Source organism: Corylus avellana, chromosome 11, assembly GCF_965113065.1.
Source record: "Corylus avellana chromosome 11, dhCorAvel1.hap1.2, whole genome shotgun sequence".
In the NCBI taxonomy this organism is placed as follows: Eukaryota; Viridiplantae; Streptophyta; class Magnoliopsida; order Fagales; family Betulaceae; genus Corylus; species Corylus avellana.
Window position 1 is genome coordinate 17,173,131 of NC_142500.1, and position 27,172 is coordinate 17,200,302.

A 27,172-nucleotide genomic window follows, 5' to 3' on the forward strand; every position below is an offset into this window, starting at 1 on the left:
AGAAGTTGTTTACTTATACTTTGTTTCTTTCTTTATATATATTTTTTCAAAAAATTAGGAACCGTTGTAACTATGTATTTTCCCTATAATTATTTATATCTTATTTTTAAAATTTATATTTAAATTGTATGACGCTGAAGAGTGAAGACACGTTCCAATGAAACAAGCTTCCTAACTTTGAAGAAGAAAAAAAAAACTTGTTGAAGAGAATTTGACAAACGGTAAAAGAAAGCTAGCTCACGCAAAAAAAGAAAAAACAAAAGGTTGAAAAAGACAAATCATGCCTCAGTGTCTCACCGTACTCTAGAAAAATTCATGCAATATTGTACTCATATTGGGCATATTTTCCAATATGATCCATCAGGAGTATATATATATATAGCACCCGCTAGCTAGGGCCATGATCAACAATTTTAATTTCCATTCTAACGGTTAAATACATTCGGCATGCCTTTTGTTTTAGGACGTCATTCAATTAAGTAATCTATTATCACTGAAAACAAACGAATAATTACTTGAAAGAAATTTAATTTGATGGTCATCTTAGAATTACAAAATAGAGTTAATTTTCAAGAACAATAACTAGTAATTATGCATGAAAGATAAAACATGCCATAGATAGAAGTGAGATCATGGTAGCTACGCTTAAAATAGTTATTCTATTCAATTGCTATATGGACCATGAAGAGCCTCCTCAATTAACCTTTCAAAACTTTTGTACTATGAACCTCCAGCTTCCACTGCTTTCTTCTTCCATTCTTGTGTCTTTTGCTTCATTGCCTTCCCCTTATCCCCTTCCATCACTTCTCTAACAAGTACTTCAATCTCATCATGTTTTACATCTTGGTTCACCTCCATCCCAATTCCCCAAGTGGTACAAGTGTAGTGCCCCAGAATTTTCAAAGCTATTTAAATAGATTATTCTGATAATGATGTTATTTTAATATCCATTGTAGCTAAGGATTTTAATTCTTGGGAAATTTATGAGAGTGGTAATTAGAGAATGGTAATTGGTGAAATAATAGGATAGTAAATATGTAGCACCTCAGATTTTGAAAGTCTTATTTTAGAGATATTAATTTGATGCTATGATTATATTCATATTAGGCAATGATGTTAATTCTTGAGAAATTTATGATATTGTATGAATGGTAATTGGAAATTGGTAGGTAGAATAGTAAGTGGTAGGTGGAATAGTAAGTGGTAGGTGAAATAGTAAGTGGTAGGTGGAATAGTAGGTGGTAGGTGGAATAGTAGGTGGTAGGTGAAATAGTAAGTGGTAGGTAGAATAGTAAGTGGTAGGTGGAATAGTAGGTGGTAGGTGAAATAGTAAAATGAGGGTATAATTGTAAATTGAAAGTAGAATAGTGTTTGATTTTCTCCTATAAATAGAGCTCTTCTCCTTCACAATTTTCACAACTCATCTCCTCTCCCATCTCTTGCATATATTCTTCCTTCTTCCGCTTTTTACTCGGTCTTTCTTCTTTCTAAGAGTATTTACTCAGAACAGAGAGAGAAAGGGCGAGACCAAGCGCTACAAGAAAGAAAGAACACAAGAGATAGCGGACTTTAGAAATTAGTTTCAAAAGATATACTAGTGGTGTTAGTCATATTGGAGCAACTAGATTCCTTCATACCACTTTTAGCTTCAGTCTAGAGGTAAGTAAATTCACTACCCCTTCTAAAATTACTTCATGTCATGCTATTTATATATTCTTGTATCAAATTGTAAATGATTATTTTATTTACGTATTATGAAGTTATGTTGCATGCATGAAGGATTTCTAAAAGAATTATTTAGAAAGTTTATATTTCTTTAAAGGCTTTTTAAGCACAACAAGTTTATATTTGGAAAAGTTTTCATTTTAAGAAAAGAAAGTTGAGAAATGATGATGATTATAAGAAAGAAAAATGATGATAAACCCTCCTACATGTTGCCCTAAGATGCATCAAAAGAAGTACAAAGAAAAGTACAAGAGATGAGATAAATGTTTATGAAATGAGGGCACATGTATGGAGGAGAGTATTTTTGGCCCCAAGATAAGATAAGATGAGAGTTCGGTACCGATACTCGGATGGAGGCGAAACCACTGAAGGAGGCTATGCCAGAAGGTGGTATTCCATCAACTAGACCGTTGAGTGCACCAAGAAAGAGTTAATTGACGGTCGGGCATGGCTGTGGCCACAGTTCAGTGCCATGGTCACAAGGACCCGCAACCCTCGTACACAGGGGTAATAGTGTACATGGGCCTTATTATGAGAAAATGATACTATATTTTCAACGATGATATGCTATGATGCTTTACAGAGATTATTTATAATGATGCATTATGATGATGATTTATAAAGATGATTTACAACGATGATCTATTACTAGATGTAATAGTATGTATATGTTACGGGAGATGCAACCGTACATACAGATATTATTATGGCTAGAATTATATTTATTTGCGAAAATGATTTTCAAAACTGAGAACAAGGAGTAAAACTATTTATGGTTATGGATTTTACTTGCTGGGCCCCCTTTGGGCTCATTCAGTTTTATTTCTTGTTTTCAGGTAGAAATGATGCTGGAATAGGAGGCCGGAATGGGGATGGGAATAATTATTAATTTTCAAAGTCTTTTCATATCAGTGATTGTAATAATATGATATTCCGCAACTAAAGTTTAATGTTTTCTAATTTCACTTGTAATAAAATCTCTTGAATAATGTCTTATGCATTTATTGTATCTTTTAAAATCAAGTACTCTGATAAACCTTATAGATCTTTGCAAGAATTTTTGTTGTAAAAGAAGAAAAGTGGCAAACTCAGCCTTAACGGGCTGGGGATGTTACAATTTTGGTATCAGAGCAAAGGTTATAAGGTTCTGGCAGACTTTTCAAAAAAAAAAAAAAAAACCAAAAATCATCTTAGTGTGATTAATTTGGAGGATTTTATTATTGTGATTAAGTTAATGACGGAGATGAATTTTTATTTTATAGATAGGTTGTGATCTATAGTATCTGCCTATTCGGATTTGCGGCAGTTTTCTAGAGTATCGATTGATAAGGGTATATTTTAAGGTGTCTCGAGGATTTAGAAAAGATTATTGATCATGATTTAAAAATCGTATGATGATTTTATAGATTTAGGTTGCGAAATGATTTGTGAAATTAACTTGTTGATAAAATGGTTTTATTGATTTAGGTTGTGAAACAAATTGTGTAAGTGACTTGGTAACGAATGATCTTATGGATGTCGGTTGTGAAAAGATTCTTGAACTGAATTAATGGTATAAGAGTTTATATGAGTTTTTTTTTGTAATGGCTAAGGTTTAGTTGATGACAATAATGATACTATGATTGATGTTATAATATATGGATTGATGAATAAGGATTACGTAGTGGCATGAAGTGAATGCCTAAGTATTGCAGAGATAAATGCAAATGAGGGATACCCTAGAATCTATAAGATATTTTGATATATAAAGTCATGGTTTAAGGATTTTGATATTTTCAAATGATTGTGATGACTTTAAGGTACAATTCATGAAATCTTTGAGGTGATCCTTAGAATTTGAGGTGTTAGGTTTTCTGTAATTGAGGTAAATTATATTGAAGTGATGCTTAAAGTTTTGAGAATGAATTGATGCTCCTAGGTTGTGGATAAGATTTAAATTTTGAGGCATTAGTGGATATGGAATTATGAGAAATTTTAGTTACATGCCAAAGCTTTTGATATAATTTTCTTTTACTAAGTAAGGATAATGAATTATTATTCTTGAGGTAAATTGAAGCATAAAGGTAAGAGTTGAAAGACAATATAATATAGTGACATGATCTAAATTTCTCTTATAAGATATATGTTCAATGATATTAAAGTATTTTAGAGGTTGATAACATGTGATGGTGCATACTTAGATGTTTTATTGAGTGATTAACTTGTTAAACAGATTGTTTATTTAAATGAAGTTATTATAATGACATGATGATTATATAATGAATATTGAATGAGTACGAAAAGAAATGTTTGGAGAACAAGCTCCTTATAATATTACATACCAGTGTCCATAAAAAAAAATAAAAATAAAATAAATAAAAAAAAAAGAAATTTGTTGCATAAAGAGACATGTGCTAATGATGAGCGGATGATTCTTCAGAGCTGCTCCAGGAAGATTATTTCTGCATAGAGAAAACCTAGTGTGAGCAGAATCCCATATAGTTATATAATTGAATTATCAAAGAGAATATTTATTTATAATGAGGTACCCGACTAGTGCCTGTGCGGGAAGACTTGCTACACCCTTGAAAATCGACCCAGAGTTTATCGTACTGTCGCTGGAGACGTTCGGTATTTTTCTCCATTTCTAGCATCTTTGATCCCATGTCTTCCGCATAAGACAACACAATCTTTTTCAGCTGAGTATTCTCCTGCTTCAAATCCACGTGTCTTCGTTTGTAGTATTTGAGTAGTCGCTGTATGACCCCAATTTGTTTTCTTAAGACTTTCAGCTCATCAGCTCTGGCATGCAAACGTCGTGCCAAGTCAGAAACTAAAGCAGCATCTTGGATACTGAACGCCAGTGAATCGTTAATAGCCTCAATATCCGATCTATCAGCTAACAATGTCTGATCCCGTGGAATTACGAAACCTTTGGCCACCGCTACAGCAGTAGAATCGTGGAGCATGACAGAATCGTGAATAGTGATAGGACGATTGTCAAAGACAAAAGTTGGCTGCCATACGTTAGGATATGTAGCAGGTTCATTAGGGTGTGCAATAGGTACGACGGGATGAATAGCAGGCACTTCAGGGGGAACAGCAAGCACATCCGGTTGCACATTAGGAATAACACTGGGTTGTGCTGCAGGAGCAGCATTCAAATCGATGTTGTTAACGGATGACAATGATGCTGCCATATTTAGGAGAGTAAGGAAAAATAGTTGAAGATACGAAGAAATTGGGAGAGATGAAGTACTGAGAAGAGACTAAGCGTTAGGAACTAAAGGAATTTTTGTGAAGATTCTGGAAGCAGCAGACGAGTAGCCTTAAAGAAATTTTTTTTCACTTCAAGCGAAATGAACAGTAAACAACAAAGCGTTAGGCGACCTCGGGCCGCGAGGGAAATTTTGTCAAAAGATCCCGTGAAAGTAGGATCTTGTCTCCTGTCATAATTCGACTGAGCTCATTTTTCAAACACACTGTTCAATCAACGACTTCGAATACCATGCGTGGGCAACTGAATGAAATGTCATGCCAACGCGCACCACGCGCTCGTTCGTTATCCAGAAACCCTTCATATAAATTCACACCTCTTTCTCCATTGCAACGCATGCCTTCTGATCATACCCCTTCACCTGAAATCTTCTGTTAATAGCCTTCCATACAATGAAAGCTCGACTGTTCTCCTAGTTGAGCGTATCCTCAAGAGAAAAATACAGCATCACAACATGATTCACAAACCCAACACCTTATACTCTCAGTGGTAAACCATTGAAGCAAGATTATCCTTGATCATGCCTCTCAGGATAAGCATCTCTCTTTTCTTCAAGTCTCCATACATGACAGAAGAGAGAGAGCTTCCGATGTGGGTATTTTGATAGTCTCAGAAGGAGTCACATGCACATCAGGTCCTGAAATGCTTATCAAATCTTCTTTTCTGGAAAACAACAGGACTATCAGTCTCTCTTTTTTCTCTTCTTGACCTTGCAAGACCCAAGAGAGAGAGATTTTAGCATGTGTACTTTGGAACTTCCAGCTTGAAAACTTACCCATATCTTGCTTTGCTTGCTGATCAATTTAATTTCTAGAGCGTAGCAAGGCACCACATGTATTAGTCAAGAATGGATGAGAATCTTGCATTTCGAATTGAGTTGGACTAATAATTTCAAGTTTCTTTTGCTGAGTTACGAGTTATCAAGTAAAGATGTAGTACAGAGAGATTTTGCTGATATTGTAACATCGACGCAAGATTTGGGATGAGAAAATAGAAACGGTTGTGTATTTAGAATGAATTGAATTATGATGTCACTTCTGAGGTATATTCATGTAATGATGTTTGAATGTTGGTGCTATTTACTTTTACAGGTATATGATGGTGAGAAGTTAATAATTATTAGAGCATCATATTAAAATTTTGTATGCATGATTTGGAATACTGAGATACTAAAGAGAATATAGGCAGGAATGATTTTTACACCTTTTTGATAAAATTGATTAAATTAGATCGAGAAAATTATTGCAGGCTTGAAATGAGGACTATGATGTTTGGAGGTATAAACTATTGATCACATGATTTATTAATTTGATGTTTAAACCTTGATTGTAGACTGTTGATGAATAACTCGATTGTTGTTATTGAGGTTGGAAAGAAACAATGGAAAAGATTTTGAGGTATGATTTTAGTATGAACTGATGAATGATTGCAGAAATCGTGACTTTAGACTGTGAATAAGATTTACTCCTAGTAGAAGGAGATAAAATTTCAATATGATAAAAGAGAGTAGGCTTTGATGAAGGATTGAAAGGATTATTTAAATCTGAATCCCTCAACTTGAAGATTGGACGATAATATTATAGGTTTTAATTTCGATGACGAAATTCTAATAAGGAGGGAAGATTGTAGTGCCCCAGAATTTTCAAAGCTATTTAAATAGATTATTCTGATAATGATGTTATTTTAATATCCATTGTAGCTAAGGATTTTAATTCTTGGGAAATTTATGAGAGTGGTAATTAGAGAATGGTAATTGGTGAAATAATAGGATAGTAAATATGTAGCACCTCAGATTTTGAAAGTCTTATTTTAGAGATATTAATTTGATGCTATGATTATATTCATATTAGGCAATGATGTTAATTCTTGAGAAATTTATGATATTGTATGAATGGTAATTGGAAATTGGTAGGTAGAATAGTAAGTGGTAGGTGGAATAGTAAGTGGTAGGTGAAATAGTAAGTGGTAGGTAGAATAGTAAGTGGTAGGTGGAATAGTAGGTGGTAGGTGGAATAGTAGGTGGTAGGTGAAATAGTAAGTGGTAGGTAGAATAGTAAGTGGTAGGTGGAATAGTAGGTGGTAGGTGAAATAGTAAAATGAGGGTATAATTGTAAATTGAAGGTAGAATAGTGTTTGATTTTCTCCTATAAATAGAGCTCTTCTCCTTCACAATTTTCACAACTCATCTCCTCTCCCATCTCTTGCATATATTCTTCCTTCTTCCGCTTTTTACTCGGTCTTTCTTCTTTCTAAGAGTATTTACTCAGAACAGAGAGAGAAAGGGCGAGACCAAGCGCTACAAGAAAGAAAGAACACAAGAGATAGCGGACTTTAGAAATTAGTTTCAAAAGATATACTAGTGGTGTTAGTCATATTGGAGCAACTAGATTCCTTCATACCACTTTTAGCTTCAGTCTAGAGGTAAGTAAATTCACTACCCCTTCTAAAATTACTTCATGTCATGCTATTTATATATTCTTGTATCAAATTGTAAATGATTATTTTATTTACGTATTATGAAGTTATGTTGCACGCATGAAGGATTTCTAAAAGAATTATTTAGAAAGTTTATATTTCTTTAAAGGCTTTTTAAGCACAACAAGTTTATATTTGGAAAAGTTTCCATTTTAAGAAAAGAAAGTTGAGAAATGATGATGATTATAAGAAAGAAAAATGATGATAAACCCTCCTACATGTTGCCCTAAGATGCATCAAAAGAAGTACAAAGAAAAGTACAAGAGATGAGATAAATGTTTATGAAATGAGGGCACATGTATGGAGGAGAGTATTTTTGGCCCCAAGATAAGATAAGATGAGAGTTCGGTACCGATACTCGGATGGAGGCGAAACCACTGAAGGAGGCTATGCCAGAAGGTGGTATTCCATCAACTAGACCGTTGAGTGCACCAAGAAAGAGTTAATTGACGGTCGGGCATGGCTGTGGCCACAGTTCAGTGCCATGGTCACAAGGACCCGCAACCCTCGTACACAGGGGTAATAGTGTACATGGGCCTTATTATGAGAAAATGATACTATATTTTCAACGATGATATGCTATGATGCTTTACAGAGATTATTTATAATGATGCATTATGATGATGATTTATAAAGATGATTTACAACGATGATCTATTACTAGATGTAATAGTATGTATATGTTACGGGAGATGCAACCGTACATACAGATATTATTATGGCTAGAATTATATTTATTTGCGAAAATGATTTTCAAAACTGAGAACAAGGAGTAAAACTATTTATGGTTATGGATTTTACTTGCTGGGCCCCCTTTGGGCTCATTCAGTTTTATTTCTTGTTTTCAGGTAGAAATGATGCTGGAATAGGAGGCCGGAATGGGGATGGGAATAATTATTAATTTTCAAAGTCTTTTCATATCAGTGATTGTAATAATATGATATTCCGCAACTAAAGTTTAATGTTTTCTAATTTCACTTGTAATAAAATCTCTTGAATAATGTCTTATGCATTTATTGTATCTTTTAAAATCAAGTACTCTGATAAACCTTATAGATCTTTGCAAGAATTTTTGTTGTAAAAGAAGAAAAGTGGCAAACTCAGCCTTAACGGGCTGGGGATGTTACAACAAGTGTACCAACAATTCGTTTGTTGGTCAGCAAAAAAATGGCCAGCAAATAACGGGCACACCAAAACATATGCTTTCTAATGTAGAGTTTCATCCACAATGTGTTACGAAAACCCCTATTGATGGATGTGCTAGCACTTGTTCTTATAGGCACCAACTCATTAGCAATCCCCTATCCTTAGTCTCTTCCAAAAAATCTTCAAGCAAGTTTGCTAAATCTCCGAATACCACGTCCGACCTAACTATCCACAAAAAAGGGTGCTTGCTATTTGCAAGCCCCCATGCAAACTCTTTCAAATGTTGTTTGGTCATCATAGCCCCACTGCCATAGTTTATGTACACAATAGATTTGGGTTCCTTTTTATCAAGCCATTGGATACATTTGGAGTGTTCTTTCCATAAGCTTGAACTTAAGGACTAGAGTTGGCTATTGGGCACATGCCGGCTTAGTAAGGGAAGCAGACCTATAATGTAAATGTGAGGGCATATGGCATAAATTGCTTCTAGTGCTTCGTATTCAAACTCATCAAATATGTTGAAGATGATCACAGAAGAATTCAAGCAATTATGTGTTTCTGATCTTAGAAAATCAAACATGATTTCGTTAATATCGGTGGTTCTAATGAAGCTAGGAAAGTCCTTAAGCTGCATGTTTTTCATGCCTGGAATCCAGTCAATTGGTGTATCATGTGTGCCGTCATCTTTGAAGCTTTCGTCTATTGGTGTATCATGTGTGCTGTCATCTTTGAAGCTTTCGTCTATTAGTGTATCATGTGTGCCGTCATCTTTGAAGCTTTCGTCTGTATCACATTATAGATAAAATTATGTTTAGGAAATGTCGTCGAACTCAAGCACAATAATATTGCAATTTTTACATACTGAAATCGTGTTGATCAATGACAAAATTGCATGCATGTCCCAATCATGTCTTACAATATATTGAACACTTTTTCATATCAATTTTCAACATTAAATTAAATCATTAATTAGATCATTAATTATTCCTCATAAGAAGTTAATTTCTTTTATTTTTTATTTTACCTACAATTACTATATATATATTATTGCTTTGTGTCGCGTGGCGACAGAGAATGGAACCGGATATGATAGAATCAACAATTAAACAAATCATTACAAGAATCGTTACAAGACATGTGGCATTGCTATCGACTAGTTATAAAATTATTATATTTCGACAGGACTTTCCGCTACAACGATTAGTATTGTCTAGTTTTGGGTAGAGAAATGTTAGGAGCCATCTTTTTATCTTCCTAAAGTTGACGTGGTTTTTAAAATCATTATTGGATCAAAATCCAATATGATTCATTTAAAAATCAATGGTAATTTTAAAATCCACATTAACTTTAAGAGAATAAAAAGATGATTTCTAACATTACTCTTTTGGGGAACATGCATGGTCTGTGGTCAGTGGCCACATAACTTTGATGTAATAAGTACAAGAAATGTTCGTATGAAAACAATTCTTGATTTCACTAATTTTTTTTTAAAAAATATTAGAGTAAAAATGCCGAATTTGGGCTTGACTATATACGATAATTGCATTAAAAAAAAAAAAAAAAAAAAAAAAAAAAAAAAAAAAAAGCCTCACGTTTCGACCAACTGATCATGATTTAACAATTAACGTACACAACCATAACCAACAAAACAAAACAGAGAATATTAACCAAGAGGCATCATGTGGTTTGCAATCAAATTAACTTTAGACCAGCTACTTTACTCTCCACAATTGAGTTTTCTCGATTTGTTCTTGTTATTGTTAATTAAGCGACCCATTACACCCATATCGAATCAAAGTAGCACACAAGTTTTAGAAAACAAAAATAGGTAGCCCTACTACATTCCTTTGAATGGAATAGTGCCTCTTTTGATGAGTTCACCGAAACTCAGACATCCCATGAAACCACAAGCTGAAGAAGTCCAAAGTTGAACCTCTGGGATGCCTAACTCTTTTCCAGCTTCACGACCACAACCCATACCCCGATCCGAAACAATACAAGTGACTGGAGGCACTTGATCAGACGATGAGTTAAGCTTAATCACAAGCTCTTTAAATGGGGCAAAACAATTCTTTCTTGTGGAATCAAATAGGGTAGGACCATCTTGGGTAGCATCACGGTCGGACGGGGGCAACCCACCCGGTATAGTTTCAAACCGGAAATCCGGCAGCCCCTTTATGTAGTCGGGTTCTTTGGACCGGATTAGTCGCATGTGGTTGAACTCGGTGTTGACAAAAGTAATGTGGAAGCTCCTTGAGTGTAGGAGCTTGGCTAATCTCATCATGGGCGTGACATGCCCTTGTGCTGGGAATGGAAGACACACTGCATGGGGTTTTCTGGCTTCAACTGAATCCATGATCTTTAGCAAATTAAGCTCTACGATGGAATCAAATCTCAAGGGCTTTTTGTGATAGCTTCCTTTAGCTTTGTACTATTATAGAAAAAATGCTTCAATATTAGCCATATGTTAGATGGGCACTGTGATGATCAGGTTGCGTAAATATCTTTCCATAAAAAGTGAACAGTTACTGAGTTGGCATTTTGCAAGACAAATGAAATGTCCCTCACATATTTAGGTCACGTTAATTTTCTAATATCGATCTGTCTTACTAGATGGGCCCTTAGTATACCCTCAGTGGTTTGGTTGGTCTATTGGTAATGTAACTTCACGGTCAAGAGTTGTAGTACTTCTTGATTCACAACTCTTGGTTGCTTATAAAGTACTCCATATATACTCCACGGAATGGGTATTAATTGATTCATTTAATAATTTAAGAAAAAATTTGAATCTATCTCTCAATTATCTCTTATCATTTTTCCCTCAAATTGCATTTATGTCGTGGGCTTCTGTATTTTGTTCTTTTAATAACACACCATTGTTTGAGTTGTTTTAACATTCTTGACATTAAGGTTGTACATGTAGATACGGTTATAGCCAATAACTATATCCGTATTCGCATTATGTGGTTATCAATTTTACGTAATTGCATCTGCATTTGCATCATACGATTACGTACAAATCATTATTTGCTCGTTTATTTTGGTTATTAACCATAATGGACATATTAAGTAATGGACATTTTGGGCTTATTTTAGTATTTTTTAAGCCTCCTTTGGGTCTCTAATTAGATTCTAGACAGTATTTTCCATCTTGTCTACAATCTAATTAGAATGCATTGACCAAGAGCTGAAATGTTTCTTTGCTGGGAGCATATTTATTCTTTATCCTCGCCCAAAAAAACATCACATATTTTGTCCCATAACTCAAAAATCTGGACATCAAACCAACAATTTCTTTAATCACACGTACGCACATATATATAAATATAGATAAAAAAAAAGTATGCAAATGCTGTTAATAACCACATCCATATATGTGGTTAGTGATTTTTGCTAATCACATATGCTATCCATTCAATATAGCACCCGCTGGCTAAAGCCATGATCAACAATTTTCCATTCTTACAGTTATATACGTTCAATATCCCATTTGTTTTGAGTCATTCCATTAAGTAATCTAATACTACTGGAAAATCGTCTAATAATTACTTGAAAGTAATATAATTTGATGATCATCTAAGAATTACACAATAGAATTAAGTCTTAAAAATAATTACTACAAGTTATGCATGGAAGATAGAACATGTCATAGATATAGCGGTAACCAACTAACCATGGTACCTATGCTTAACAGAGTTATGCTATCCAGTTGCTATATATATGGACCATGGAAAGCCTCCTCAATTAATCTTTCAAAACTCTTATAAGATGAACCTCCAATATCAGTAGCTGTCACTGCTTTCTTTTTCCATTCAAGTGCCTTTTGCCTCATTTCCTCCCCCTTATCCCCTTCCATCACTTCTTTAACAAGTGCTTCAATCTCATCACGTTTTACATCTTGGTTGACCTCCGTCCCAATCCCCCAGGTGGTACAAGCATACCGACAATTCGTTTGTTGCTCAGCAAAAAATGGCCAGCAAATAACAGGCACACCAAAACATATGCTTTCCAATGTAGAGTTCCATCCACAATGTGTTACGAAAACCCCTATTGATGGGTGTGCTAACACTTGTTCTTGTGGGCACCAACTCACTAGCAATCCACTCTCCTTAGTCTCTTCCAAAAAATCTTCAGGCAAATTTGCTGAATCTCCCAATACCACGTCCGGCCTAACTATCCACAAAAATGGGTGCTTGCAATTTGCAAGCCCCCATGCAAACTCTTTCAAATGTTGTTCAGTCATTACAGTAATGCTACCATAGTTTACATACACAACAGATTTGGGTTCTCTTTTATCAAGCCATTGGAGACATTTGAAGTCTTCTTTCCATAAGCTTGAACTTAAGGACTTGAGTTGGCTATCAGGCACATGCCGGCCTAGTAAGGGAAGGGGACCTATATTGTAAATGCGAGGGAAGATGGCTGAAATTGCTTCTAATACTTCATTTTCAAACCCATCAAATGTGTTGAAGATGATGGCAGAAGAATTCAAGCAATTTTGTATTTCTGATCTCGTAAAATCGAATATGATTTCATTAGTATCAGTAGTTCTAATAAGGCTAGGGAAGTCCTTCAGCCTCATGTTTTTTAAGCTTGGGATCCAATCGATCAGTGTGTCAAGTGTGCCGTCAACTTTGAAGCTTTCATCTGTAGCACTTGGTAGATAAAATTATACTTGGAGAATGTTGTCCAACTCAAGCTCAATAATATTGCAATTTTTACAAACTGAAATTATGTTGATATATGACAAAATTACATGCATGTCCCATTATCTTGCAATATTGAACACTTTTTCAAATCAATTTTAAACATAAATTTAACTTGTGAATATCATTAATTATCATCGCTCTAGGAGAAAAGCTTTTGAAATCCACAACATAAACAACAATGCTTATTCTCATCTCTCTAGTTTCGAATTCTTGATTCTCTTATTTTTTATTTTAGCTGAAATTACTATATTATTGTTATGTGTCGCTAGAGTAATGTTATAAGGAAGATTAAAACTCTCTTAAATTACTACAAAAAAACTGTAATATTAGTGACGTGGTAACGTGTTAACATTTAACACGTTACCCTTGTGGTAACGTGTTTAATTTGACACGTCACCAAAGTGTTGACGTATCATAGTTGACACGTTACTACTTTTGTGACGTGTCAAATTGACACGTTACCAAAGATTTTGTAATGTGTCATACCGACACGTTACCTTGTGATAACGTGTTATATTGACACATTACCCTTTGGTGATGTGTCAATTTAACATGTTACTACATATGTGGTAATGTGTGAAAATATGACACGTCACAAATTGTTAACGTGTCATATTTTAGCACGTTACATTACTTGTAGTAACGTGTCGTTACCAAAGTGTGTAACGTGTCAGAAATTGACACGTTACTAAATCTCCAATAGTTATGACCAATTTTTTAACCCATCAGACACATTACCAATGACAAGTCACTAACAGTCCGTTATAATAAAATAAAATTTTTGTAGTGAATGTGATATAAATTTTAAAATTTTTACTGAATTTAAAATAATCAGTATTAAATTTTCATATATTAATAATTTTAAAAGTTTCGTCTAATTTGAAAAAACCTTAACGTGTCCACTATTATTTGGTTTCTCTTTCAGTCTCGGTACCATAACATATCATAAGCAATTAACAGAGAATGGAACCGGATATGATAAAATCAACAATTATACAAATCGTTACAAGACAAATGGCACTGTTATTGTTTAGTACTTATCAAATTATCATATTTTTGACAGGACTTTCCTCTCTTCTGACAGGGGAAGAACAACGACTAGTATTGTCTATTTTAGGGGGACATAATTTTGATGTAATAATTAAGTATGAGAAATGTTCATATACTTATTATATTGAACATTTCCAATCAAATGTTCATGTTGATGTAATTATTGTTTAGTTATCAAGGTGGCAACGGCCACCCACAATTTTTTTTTTTTTTAGAAAAAATATATATATATATATTTTTTATTTTTTTAAAATAAAAAATTAATTACATAACATGTGTCGACGTTTGATTGGTGCTGACGTGGCGTTTCGTTAAGTTTTAGATGGAATTTTAACGGAGGTACCATTTTCGTCTTTATGAAAATCATAGGTACCTCATATGATACAAATCAAACCCTAGAGAGCAAAAAATAAAGAATCTTAATCCTATTGGGTTTTTAAGTATTTAACCCTATAAATAATTAAATTTACTATTTTTTCACTAACTTAAATTTTTTAAAAAATAATATTACATTACAGTAAAAGTGCAGAATTTGGGCTTGACTTACATTTAAATAAACAAAATTTTATGTTTGAACAAGAATTAATGGTAATTTTATGTTTGGACACTATACAGTATCTATAGTGTTTCATCACATTCTCATTCGATCAAGAATTAATCCTTTCGAACGAGATCGCGGCTGATCATTTTTATTTCTTCTTTTTAGTAGGGTTTACTACTATTTTCTCTTTACAAACTAAATAAGGATGGCTTAACTTTCAGGTTATGACGTGTTTCCATCTGTTTTTAATAAATAAATAAAAATAACTCCCCAAAATTTGGTTTTTTCTCTACTTTTCCTACAAATAATTGAGTTTTCTCAATTTGTAAGGAATTATGATTCTCGTTATTGTTAATTCTGAGATCCATTACACCCACATTGCATCAAATTAAGTAGCACACAAGCTTTAGCAAACAAAAATAGCCCAATCACGTACGTACCTTTGAATGGAATAATGCCTCTTTTGATGAGTTCATCGAAATTCAAGCATGCCATGAAGCCACAAGCTGAAGCAGGCCAAAATTGAACCTCCGGGATGCCTAGCTGTTTTCCAGCTTCACGACCAAAACCCATAACCACATCCGAAATAATACAAGTGACTCGAGGCACTTGATTAGACAATGAGTTAAGCTTAATCACAAGCTCTTTAAACGGGGCCAAACAATTCTTTCTTGTAGAATCACATAGGGCAGGGACATCTTGTGTTGCATCACGGTCGGACGGCGGCAACCCATCCGGTATAGTTTCAAACCGGAAATCCGGTAGCCCCTTTATGTAGTCGGGTCCTTTGGACCGGATTAGTCGCATGTGGTTGAACTCGGTATTGACAAAGGTTATGTGGAAACCCCTTGAGTGTAGGAGCTTTGCTAATCTCATCATGGGGGTGACATGCCCTTGTGCTGGGAATGGAAGACACACTGCATGGGGTTTTTTGGCTTCAACTGAACCCATGATTTCTACAATGGAACCAAATCTCAAGGGCTTGTGATAGCTTCCTTCCTTTAGCTTTGTACTATTTTATAGAAAAAAATTGCTTCAATATTAGCCTTATGTTCGATGGGCACTGTAATTAATGAGGTTGTGTAAATATCTTTCTATAAAAAAGTGAACTGTTACTGAGTTGGCATTTGGCAAGACAATGAAATGTCCCTCTCATATAATCACTATCTTACTATATACATATATACCAACATGGGTCGTTGGTTGGTCTCTTTGTAATGATTTAAGGAAACGAAATTTTGAATATCTCTCTCTCTCTCTCTCAATTCTCTCCTATCATTTCTGGATCAGGATCCCAGCTATTCGGAAATTGCTAAAGGATTTTTTTTTTTGTTATTCTAAACCGTTGGATTTCATTCAACGGTCTAAATCTCGCCACGTATTCTATTAAAAAAATATAATAAAATATTATATATATTTTTAAAAATAAATATAAAATTAAATAATTAAAAATTAAAAGATTAATTTAATAATATAGGGTGGCTGGCAACTCTATTTTCTTCCATAAGGGGTGGCCGGCCACCTCAGTCCAGCCATGGGGGAGACTTCAGGGGGTGGCCGAAGCCACCCCCAAGGGCCGGTTCGGGGTGGCCGGTGCCATCCCATGAACCTAGGGGGTTGCCGAAGCCACCCCTAGGGCCCCAGGAGGTGGTTCGGCCACCCTTAGGGCCAAACCCCAAAAAAACTGTTTTTGGGTTTGGCCTTAGGGGGTGGCGCCGGCCATCCTCAACCGGCCCTTGGGGGTGGTTCCAGGGGGTAGTTCGGCCACCCTCTAGTGCCAAACCCAAAAAAATTTGTTTTTGGGTTTGGCCGTAGGGGTTAGCCAAACCACCCCCTAGGGCCATGGGGATGGCGCTGGCCACCCCCAACCGGCCCTTGGGGTGTAGCCTAAGCCACTCCTAGGGCCTCAAGGGGTGGTTCGGCCACCCTTAGAGCAAAACCCAAAAAAATTTGTTTTTGGGTTTGGCCCTAGGATGTGGCCAAAAGCCACCCCCATGGCTGGGCTGGGGTGGCCGACCATCCCCTTTGAGGGAAAATGCTGGTGACTTATTAAATTAATTTTATATTTATTTTTTGAAATGTATATATAATATTTTATTATATTTTTTGAATGGAACATATGGCAAAATTTAGACCGATTAACAAAAAAATCCTTCAACAATTCTCCCGCTATTGCTGGATCTATCCATCATTTCTTCTCAAATTGCATTTTAGACTTGATATTTGACAAAATTGCATGTCCCAATTTATGGGTGAGTCGGTGATCCAGCAGAGATTCTGTCATTTCCACTGCTCCATCCATCAGACTTCTGTGGTGGAAATGTTTGAAGGACAACTGCTATCGTTTAGTCATCAGAGAATCATTTACAAACAACAGATTTTCACATGGCTTTGCTCTCTTCTGGCAGGAAAAGAAAGAACGACCATTATTGTCTATTTTTTTGGGGACAAGGTCACATAACTTTGATGTAATAAGGACGAGATTGTGTTTGCTTCTTTCCTTTGCTAGCTGGATACTGTTTTGTGCTTTCCTTTTCTCTTTTTTTATTGACGGACCTATTCCTCCCCATTATTGATGGTCGTGTTATACTCAACTGACTACTTTTTGTCCTGTTGTTTAACCCTGCAGGAAATCGGGTGGAGTTGAAGAATATTTTGAGGAACAACACAAGGAATCCGGAATCGGGCGGAGTTGAAGAGTATTTTGAGGATCATACCTCTGTCTGTGTTCCCTGCTTTGAAGATTTTGGTAAGGTTAAAACGTTTCCAGACGGTCATAACCCCTTTTAGGCTCCACAAAGAGAGAAAATGAGAAATTCATGAACATGATCAGGAAGTACGTTAGTTCACAGAGGAAAAAAAAAACACAAGAAAAAAACACTGTAACTCGGCAACATGGATCGATGGTGCTTCTCTTAGAAAACCTGCAGCTCAATGAGAAATATAGACGGCGGCCAGCCCTGGTGGTAATGTCGACAGCGAGGGTGGGTAAAAAAAAATCCCCTCTCGACCCTCCTTAGCTCCGCCTTGACATATGCGTGAGTTCTCATAGAGTAGTATTATTTAATTTAAATGGTTTCACATATTCGACGACCTCACCACCAAAGTATAGACCATGAATTATTCTTGCAATGAATTCGAAAGATCGGTAAGTAGATAACTACTTGAAAACACTGGAAAGAAATATAATTTGATCATCATCTAAGAATTACACAACAGAATTAAATCTCAAAAATAATAACTACTAATTATGCATAAATGGAAGATAGAACATGGTCATAGATATTAATTGCTGTGACCAAGATAGCTACATGCACTTAAACTAGTTATACCATATATGGACTATGGAGAGCATCCTTAATTAACCTTTCAAAACTCTGGTAAGATGAACCTCCAATATCAGTAGCTTCTACTGCTTTCTTTTTCCATTCTAGTGTCTTCTTCCTCATCGCCTTCCCTTTGTCCCCTTCTATAACTTCTTTCACAAGTGCTTCAATCTCATCACGTTTTACATCATGGTTGACCTCTATGCCGATTCCCCAGGTGGTACAAGCATACCGACAATTCGTTTGTTGCTCAGCGAAAAATGGCCAGCAAATAACCGGCACACCACCACATATGCTTTCCAATATAGAGTTCCATCCACAATGTGTTAGGAAAACCCCTATTGATGGGTGTGCTAGCACTTGCACTTGGGGGCACCAACTTACTAGCAATCCCCTATCCTTAGTCTCCTCAAAAAAATCTTGAGACAAAATTGCCGAATCACCCAATACCACGTCTGGCCTAACTATCCACAAAAATGGGTGCTTGCTATTTGCAAGCCCCCACGCAAACTCTTTCAAATGTTGTTCGGTCATCACAGTAATGCTTCCATAGTTTACGTAAACAACAGATTTGGGTTCCCATTTATCAAGCCATTGGAGACATTTCGAGTCTTCTTTCCACAAGCTTGAACTTAAGGACTTGAATTGGCTATCAGGCACATGCCGACTTAATAAGGGAAGTGGACCTATATTGTAAATGCGAGGGAACATGGCTGAAATCACTTCTAGTACTTCATATTCAAGCTCATCAAATGTGTGGAAGACGATCGCATAAGAATTCAAGCAATTTCGTGCTTCTGATCCCAGAAAATCGAACAAGGTTTCATTAGTATCAGTAGTTCTAATGAAGCTAGGGAGGTCTTTAAGCCGGATGTTTTTCATGCCCGGGATCCAATTGATTGGTGTGTCAAGTGTGCCGTCATCTTTGAAGCTTTCGTCTGTGACACGTGGTAGATAAGATTACCTTTAGGGAATATTGTCAATTTTTGCAAACTGAAATCATCATGTTGATATATGACAAAATTGCATGCATGGCTACTCATGATAACAACATAAATAACATTGCACATTCTCATATTTCTAATTTTTGTAATCCAGGACGATAATTTTCAGAATAGGGTTATATCTCTCACCTTCATCAGCAACAGAGAATGGAAGATAATAATTAGCAGTAACATAACTAGTTGTGGGGCTACAAGAACTGCTATCGTTTAGTCATCATAACATGCTTTTAGTTATGCTTTAAGCTCTCTTTGTTTCAATGTAAAATATTTTTTATTGAGTTTACAGTTTGGCTCGTACAGAAAATCAATGATAATGAACAATGACCAACGAACTCTGCTAACAATAAAAATCACTATCGAATCCAAAAGCTAAAAATGGTTCATCTAAAATTTAATGGTGATTTTACTGCCACATCAGTGAGTGCACTTAGGAGTACATAAGTGAGAATGTGTATAACATTTCTCTTTAGTAAAAGCAATGTGATTCTTAAGAAACCCTCTAAGATTGCGTTGTTTCCTTCTATTTTCCTTACAAATCATATAGTTTTCTTGATTTGTCGAAGAATTGTTATTCTTAAGGTCAAAGACGGAGGGAGGGGGGGGCTGGGGTAGGCCATGGTCCCCCCCAAAATAAGGAAAAAAAAAATTATAAGTAAAAAAATAATAATAAATAAAGTATTGTTTTAATTTTAGTCATTCGGCCCCCCTCAAAAAAAAATTTGGCCCTATTTTTAGATTTTTTGGCCAAATCCAATAAAAACTTTTGGCTTTATTCTTAATTTTTTTGGGCCATACCCATTAAGTTTTTTTATTTTTAGTCTTTACTTTCAAATATTCATTTTTGGGCCCTTACTTTTAAATGCTCACTTTTTTTTTGTCCTTACAGTAGTCTTTAGTTCATAAAAAACAATCAAAATAATTTTTTTTAATAAAAGAATTCTAAAAAACAGAAAAAAAAAATTTTGGTTGGCCACTCCCGTAAAATTTTCTGACTCCGTCCCTGCTTAAGGTGGTAAATTTTGCGACCCACTGCACCCAAACTACATCAAGGTACTAAGCAAAATTTAGTGAACAAAAATAGCCCAAAGTAGATTATACCTTTGAAGGGAATAATGCCTCTTTGAATGAGTTCACTGAAGCTTAGATATCCCATCAAGCCACAAGCTGAAGCAGTCCAAAATTGAGCCTCCGGGATGCCTAATTCTTTTCCAGCTTTTCTTCCAAAACCCATAATCCCATCCGATATTATCCAACTAACCGGAGGCACTTCAGACAATGAGTTAAGCTTAAGCACAAGCTCTTTAAACGGAGCCAAACAATTCTTTCGTGTGGCCTCACATAGGGCTACAACATCCTGGGTTGCATCACAGTCGGACGGCGGCAACCCGTCAGGTATAGTTTCAAACCGGAAATTGGGCAGCCCCTTTATGTAGTCGGCTCCTCTGGAGCGAATTAGCCGCATGTGGTTGAACTCGGTGTTGACAAAGGTAATATGAAAACCCCTTGAGTGTAGGAGCTTTGCTAATCCCATCATGGGGGTGACATGCCCTTGGGATGGGTATGGGACACATACTGCATGGGGTTTTTTGGCCTCAACTTCTGAATCCATCTTTACCAAATTAAACCTCCATACAACGATGGAATCAAATTTCAAAGGCTTCTGATCAAAGCTTACCTAGAAAAACAAAAGAAAGTTGCAAAAGCCGAATTTCAAGGCCATATGATAGCTTCCTTTTATCCTTTAGCTTTGTATTATTTTGTGGAAATAGTGCTTCAAAGCCTCCATAAAGCTGCAGAATCATCCGTCGTTTTGTAATTATTTGACAAGACAATACATGATTACCTCTCATATTTATGATAGCTTCCTTTTATCCTTTAGCTTTGTATTATTTTGTGGAAATAGTGCTTCAAAGCTTCCATAAAGCTGGAGAATCATCCGTCGTTTTGCAAGAGGCTCCTCGCTCGATATGACTTTAGATTCTTTTCAATTAATTTGAACATGACAGGAGTGGGTCCTATACTGTAAATTAGTATTTTTTTTCAAATATATATATAATGACAATAATACTCTTAAATCTAAAGAATTGACTCCTCATGTCTCCGATTTATTTAAACTAGAAAAGATCGTGTTTCCGATATATATAATTTGTTATTATAAAGTATAGAAAGATATCATGGCAGGCTTTTGTTTTTATTCCACATAAAAACTTGGCATTTCCTTTGTTACTTGTTTAGTATTAGAAGCAAATTCAACCCCTTTATAGTTTATAAGGTCATATATATCTATTTCAATTGTGTAGTGACAATTCTCGTGAATAGGTACTAGCATAAATGTTACTCGATGGTTCTGACTATATATATATATAGTCAATTTTTGAATGGGGCATACCCAGCCTTGTAATTTTAAAAAAAAATAATAAAAAAAAAAAAAAACCTTCAATATTAGCCATTAGATGGACATTATGAAGAGTGAGCAACCAAATAACGGAATAGCTAATCCATTCCCAGGTATATTCCTACATACCAAAGTTAACGATCATTTCCTCAATTCCATTATCTGGTTTGTTTTTTCTCTTCTCTGCTATGTAGAATGGGAAAAACACATAAAGGATATGTTATTTCTTAGGTTGGTTAATTCGATGTTCAAAACGCTTCAATGTAATTCAAAATTCTTTAGACTAAATGTTTTTATGTTTTGCTGTGAAAAAAAAAAAGAATATATTTTGTTCTCTTTGTTCAAACTAAGCTTTTAGCCATTCGAACGGGACAGTTGAAAGTATACTTTGAACAATTCTAGAAAACTGTTCCAAGTTGCGTTTCAAATTTACTTGAGCCAAGCCTTTGGATTCAAGTAGAGTATGATATGCACCCATGTCTTCTCTCTTTTGTTTCCCCCCATATTTTCTCCTCTTCTTACGTGTGTTTCCATCTTATATTTTGATTGGTGCTATTTTCACACCCAAAATAACTTCTTCCACGTCCTCATAAGTTGTATAATGGTAAGGTAAAATTGCTTTCCCATTTATCACCATTAGTTTGAAGGAAATGATATACATTAGTTTTTTCTTTTTCATTTTTTTTTTTTTTTTTTTTTTGGCATATCATCATAAGAGATATGATAGAACTCAGTAGTACATGTGAATCATTCATTTCTTGCATAAGAAGAGAAAAAAACAAAGAAATATTTTCATGTCTCACATGGTAGGTACCGAGGGAAAATAAATAACACCACCGTCTTTGTTTTCTGTGAAATTTATCATAGATAAGGTTGTAGCCTTGGTTAATGCTTTAAAGTTCAAAGTTAAGAAAAATCAATTTATGATGATATCTTTTTATTATTAATGAGCCCTACTTCACATTTTCTTTCTTGAATTAATATAATAAAATTGAGGATTAAAGACTTGATAGCAAGATAGAGTAATATTTAATTTATGGTAAATATATTATAAGTCCCTAAGTCAACCTACCAAAACTAAAAAGTTCCTAAGCTTTTTTTTTTTTTTTTTTTTTTTCGAATTTTTACTTCCCGATTCAATCGAAATGTCTATAAAATCCTTACTGTTAAATTTTTTTTAAAAAAATGGTTAACAATCGTTAGTCTCATTGAAACGGTGTGTTTCACCTCATTTTAAAATATTAATTTTTTTATTAATTTAATTTTAAAATTTAAATCTAAAAATGAAAATTAAAAATAAAAAATAAAAAATAAAAAATAAAAAAAAAAAAAAAACATGTTCTGCGGAGTTGCTTCTCATCGTAGATTTTAGAGGTATGGGAAGAAGCACCTTTTTCTACTGCAAGCAGGTTGAAGAATTGAAGATGGTTTGTCGACACTAGTTTGTCGTCCAAGAAAGAGTATGGAAGTTTCTACGAATTTACCGATTTTGCGTTGGAGTCATATCTGAACCGACACATCACAAGAGATCTGTTCTGCAATTTTCGGAAGTTTGTTAAGTTCCTATTTGATTTCTTCGGATTTTCTTATTGAAAATTTGGAAATGATAAAACTTTTATCTTCAACCACTACAGTAGCTACCAACCTAGAATCAGATGCTATATAAAGGCTGATGCTCAATCTCTTTTGATTTATACTTCAGAGTTGTTGTTAGGTTTTCAGCTTCTTTTTTTCTTCAAATCCAAATAAGAGCTACCAATCCTCCCACTCCTTCAAATATACTCTGTAAAATGGCTGCTCCTTTGAATATAACGAATATTCAATAACTGAGCGTATTTGGTCAACATTAACTCGTTTCGTTTTCTCTTTCCCTTTTGCTTTTACTATTCAATCTTCTTCTTCAATGGGGGTACTGTTGTCAATAAAATAACAGAAAGTTGTTAATATTGCGTCTGAGCCATGTCTGATCAGATGGATCACGACAGATTTGTGCTGCAAATTTTAGAAATTTGTTATGTTTTTTCCTTTTATCCCAATCTGATTAGATAGATCACGACAGATCTGTACTAAATGTACACAAATTTGCGTATATTAGTTCCTCTCATATTTAGGCCACGTTAACTTTCTAGCTAGTCACACTAAAAGTGTTGTTTCCTCGGCTCTATTGTCTCTCTTAAGTATTTTTGTTGGCTAAATTTTGTGATAAAAAGTGCCAAGATTCATCTTCATGCAAGCGCCGTCTGGACAGGAAGCAAGGCCGTCCGGACGCTCGAAGAAATATGTTCTTCCAAGAGCCTTGTCTGCAACTTCGTCTGAAGGCCGCCCGGACGAGATAGATGAACAAGAAAATCCGAGATCCTTGTCTGCAATCTCATCTGCAAGCCGTCCAAACATGCCGCACCAAAGAATCAACGTTTGCGATGTTTACCCTACATTACCCTAGCTCCGTCTGGAAGGCCCTTGTCTTCTTCCGGACAGTCGTGACATAGAACAAGTTTTCTCGTGTAAAACTTGCTCCATCTAGACGGCCATTGTCTCCGTCTGGACGCCACGTACCTGTTTCAGTTTTAGTCGATTGTAAACTGTGTGCTGGGTCTGGGGTTTAAGGGGCTATTATAAATATATCTTTATAGAGAGAGATGTACAAATTTCTACCTTAGAATTCGTGAGAGACTGTGTTAACAGAGATTTTATGTTGTAAGTGTTCAATTGGATCTCTTAAAATTTGAGTTATTCATTTGATAAATCTACGGTTGAGAAGTCTATCGGCAGGGTCCGATAAATGAAAATCACATGAAGAAGATTGTGTGCAAGAAGACGAGTTGAAGGCTTGTCGATCTTATAAAACCAATATCTTGCAAAGAGTTGTAAGTGTCCATGTGCCTGTAATCTCTGAATAATTTTCTTATAGTGATTTCCTAGGTTTGGTTGCCTCGGAGAAGTTTTACTTTTAGAACGATTTCTAAAACATTTCATCTTTGTCACCAAAATATAAGTGTCTTCATGATTTACTGCTTTACATATTTTGGTGATTGATTGATTGTTGCCTCTTATTTTTAATTCTGCATTATTTGTGATAAACACCAATTCACCCCCTCTAGGTGTGCTTGGAGTCTATTTATTATTTTTCAATTGGTATCAAAGCGGGTTCACTCTATTTGGCTTAAATTCCTGAGTGAGATCCTTGCCTCCTTTTTTACTATGAATACATCTCACTCCCTTATCATTGACTCTTTTGGTTTTTATGATCTTAACAAGTTCTACAAGATCCTCTCTAATGAGTATAGTCAACTGTCCTACAGATACAAACAGATTTGTAAAAATTTTAAAGATGTAGAACAGGAAAAAGAATCATTGATGACCAAATTGTTTGAATCGCATGCCTTGATTAGTTCTTTAAATTCTAAGATTTCTATGCTTATTGAAAAAAATATATTAATTGAGAATAATGTGAAAGATTCTAAAGAACTCTCACAAAAATTATCTAGTGATAATCTGAAAAGTTTTTTCTGTATTGATAACAAGCATAGTATAATTGTTGATAAGGTAGGTGCCTCTACTTCACATGCTTCTGAATCTAAAAGAAATACCTTGTTTATTAAGCCTATGAATGTTAAAGAAGTTAAGGCTAATATAGTCAGTTTAGATAAGGGTAAAACTTATTATTTGAATAATTTTGTGAAGCCCAAATCCAAGATTTCTTCTAAGAAACAAATTCAAGCTAAGTTTGTTCTTACATGCCACCATTGTGGGATTATTGGTCACATTAGATCAAACTGTTTTCAGTTTAAATCCCAAAGACTTTAGAAAAACTTGGTTGCTCCTAAGAAAGAAAAATGAAATATAGAGTCGTGTTTACCTAGATCAAAGTCTAATTATATCCCTCCTCATAAAAGACAACATTATGTTATGGAAGTAACATAGTGATAAAGTAGACTTATATTTAATTAATATGAATTAGATTTCATTTAAGATTAATTTATATTAGTTTTTTTTTTATCAGTATTTTCAGATTATAAATAAATATGCGTCTATTTGTATTTCAATTATCTAATTATTTATTTTAGAATCAGTATTGCATTAGTTATCGTTCTACGGGTTTATCTCCAAGTGAGTGTAGTAGTTCTAGTCCAAGTATAAGACGTTGTAATGTTCCTATTTAAATGATGATATTTTAATTAAAAAAAAATCATAAAATTAATCACAAATCTTGTATTTGAAAAAGAGTTTTAGGTTTCCTCAAAATCTAAAAGGTCTACGTTCCCTTAGAATCTAAGAAGTAGGTTCCCTTAAAACCTAAACTCTATCCCTGTTACGTATTCACGTAACATTTGGTATCAGAACCGCAATCTTGTCAATGGCGAATCCAAGGCTGGATTGACTTGAGCAGCAACTTGGAAACCTTATAACTATGTATGAAGGCTTGACTAAGAAGATTCAAGAAAATAATGAGAGGATTCAAGAAACTAATGCTAAATTTTATGCATTGATTGCAAAATTCGACGCTGGTTCAGCTGATAACAATGATGAGTTCCATTTTTCAAAGCAGCTACAAATGGTGCTACCACCGTATCCCACACCACCACTGGATTCTCAGCCAACCAAAGACGTCAACAACCTTATCAAACTGATATCTCCAGCACGCTCATATCCAACAAACCAATCGTCAACTAGAGAAAATTCACAGTGCAGCCCACAGAAACAGCCGACCAAGACCCAGAGACCCGCCACACCGAACAACCAAGAGTCCCAACACAAAGCCGTCTACAGATCAACAACCCACTACCCAACAAACCCATCTCTCACCAAGAAAATTCATCAACCCTACTCGCTACAGAAGCTCTACCTCGTGACCCATAGAGCAACCACCGTCTCCAACCCATACAGAACCGTCGAAAAGAATCGAATGGTGCAGATCTGGAAACTTGGTGACAAAGTAGCATTTCCACTTTCTGAACGAATACCTAGGAAGAGGATGAAAGGCCAAAGACGGAAAAAATGCAAAATGTAAAATGTTGATAAATGAGAAGAAAAAAGGAGCAGAAGAGAAGACAATACCAAAATTGAATTTTTTGTTTTTTTTTTTTTTTTTGTTTTTCTTAATTAAAAAAATAAAAAAAAAAAGTGAAAAATGGTTTTGATTTTTATCAAAGGTGCTTGAGTGAGTCACGTCATGGTTACTTTCAATGCTCCAAGTCCTTGGCTTATATCTGGCCGTGATTCACAGCATCCCAGGCAAAACAAAAAAAATTTTATATTTTAATAAAAAAAAAAAAAAAAATTGCCAGCGTGCTGTTTATCTTCATCTTACTTATATCTCGTACTTCATGGCCACGTCATCGGCTACATCTCAATATTGGAAAGGGGAAAGGAATGTTACGGAAGTATCATGACTTATATTTAATATGAATTAGATTTTATTTAAAATTAATTTAGATTGGTTTTTTTATCAGTATTTTTATATTAGAGATAAGCATGCGTCTATTTGTATTTCAATTATCTAGTTATTTATTTTAGAGTCAATATTGCATTAGTTATCATTCTA

General features: G+C 34.9%; 2 protein-coding genes and 1 pseudogene across 2 annotated transcripts; all 3 read right to left on the reverse strand.

The window, feature by feature from the left end:
• Positions 1-663: 663 nt before the first annotated feature.
• On the reverse strand, positions 664-11,036 carry LOC132165487 (7-deoxyloganetin glucosyltransferase-like; annotated as a pseudogene).
• A 1,024-nt stretch (positions 11,037-12,060) lies between these two features.
• Positions 12,061-15,887, reverse strand: LOC132165876 (linamarin synthase 2-like). The gene is made up of 2 exons (XM_088511669.1): positions 15,343-15,887; positions 12,061-13,249 (listed from the first exon to the last, which is right to left on the reverse strand). The coding sequence occupies exons 1-2, from the start codon at positions 15,851-15,853 to the stop codon at positions 12,315-12,317; spliced, it is 1,446 nt and encodes a 481-aa protein (XP_088367795.1). The 5' UTR covers positions 15,854-15,887; the 3' UTR covers positions 12,061-12,314.
• Positions 15,888-18,057: 2,170 nt separating this feature from the next.
• On the reverse strand, positions 18,058-20,985 carry LOC132165753 (linamarin synthase 2-like). The gene is made up of 2 exons (XM_088511691.1): positions 20,331-20,985; positions 18,058-19,166 (listed from the first exon to the last, which is right to left on the reverse strand). Exons 1-2 carry the CDS (start codon positions 20,839-20,841, stop codon positions 18,229-18,231), a joined length of 1,449 nt encoding a protein of 482 aa, XP_088367817.1. The 5' UTR covers positions 20,842-20,985; the 3' UTR covers positions 18,058-18,228.
• Positions 20,986-27,172: the final 6,187 nt, after the last annotated feature.

Coding starts and splice junctions, on each gene's coding strand:
- LOC132165876 (XM_088511669.1), bottom strand. CDS start 15,853: ATGGGTTCAGTTGAAGCCAAAAAACCCCATGCAGTGTGTCTTCCATTC. Junction 13,250..15,342: donor AGGCATTATTCCATTCAAAG/GTACGTACGTGA, acceptor CAAGTGCTACAG/ATGAAAGCTTCAAAGTTGAC.
- LOC132165753 (XM_088511691.1), bottom strand. CDS start 20,841: ATGGATTCAGAAGTTGAGGCCAAAAAACCCCATGCAGTATGTGTCCCA. Junction 19,167..20,330: donor AGGCATTATTCCCTTCAAAG/GTATAATCTACT, acceptor CACGTGTCACAG/ACGAAAGCTTCAAAGATGAC.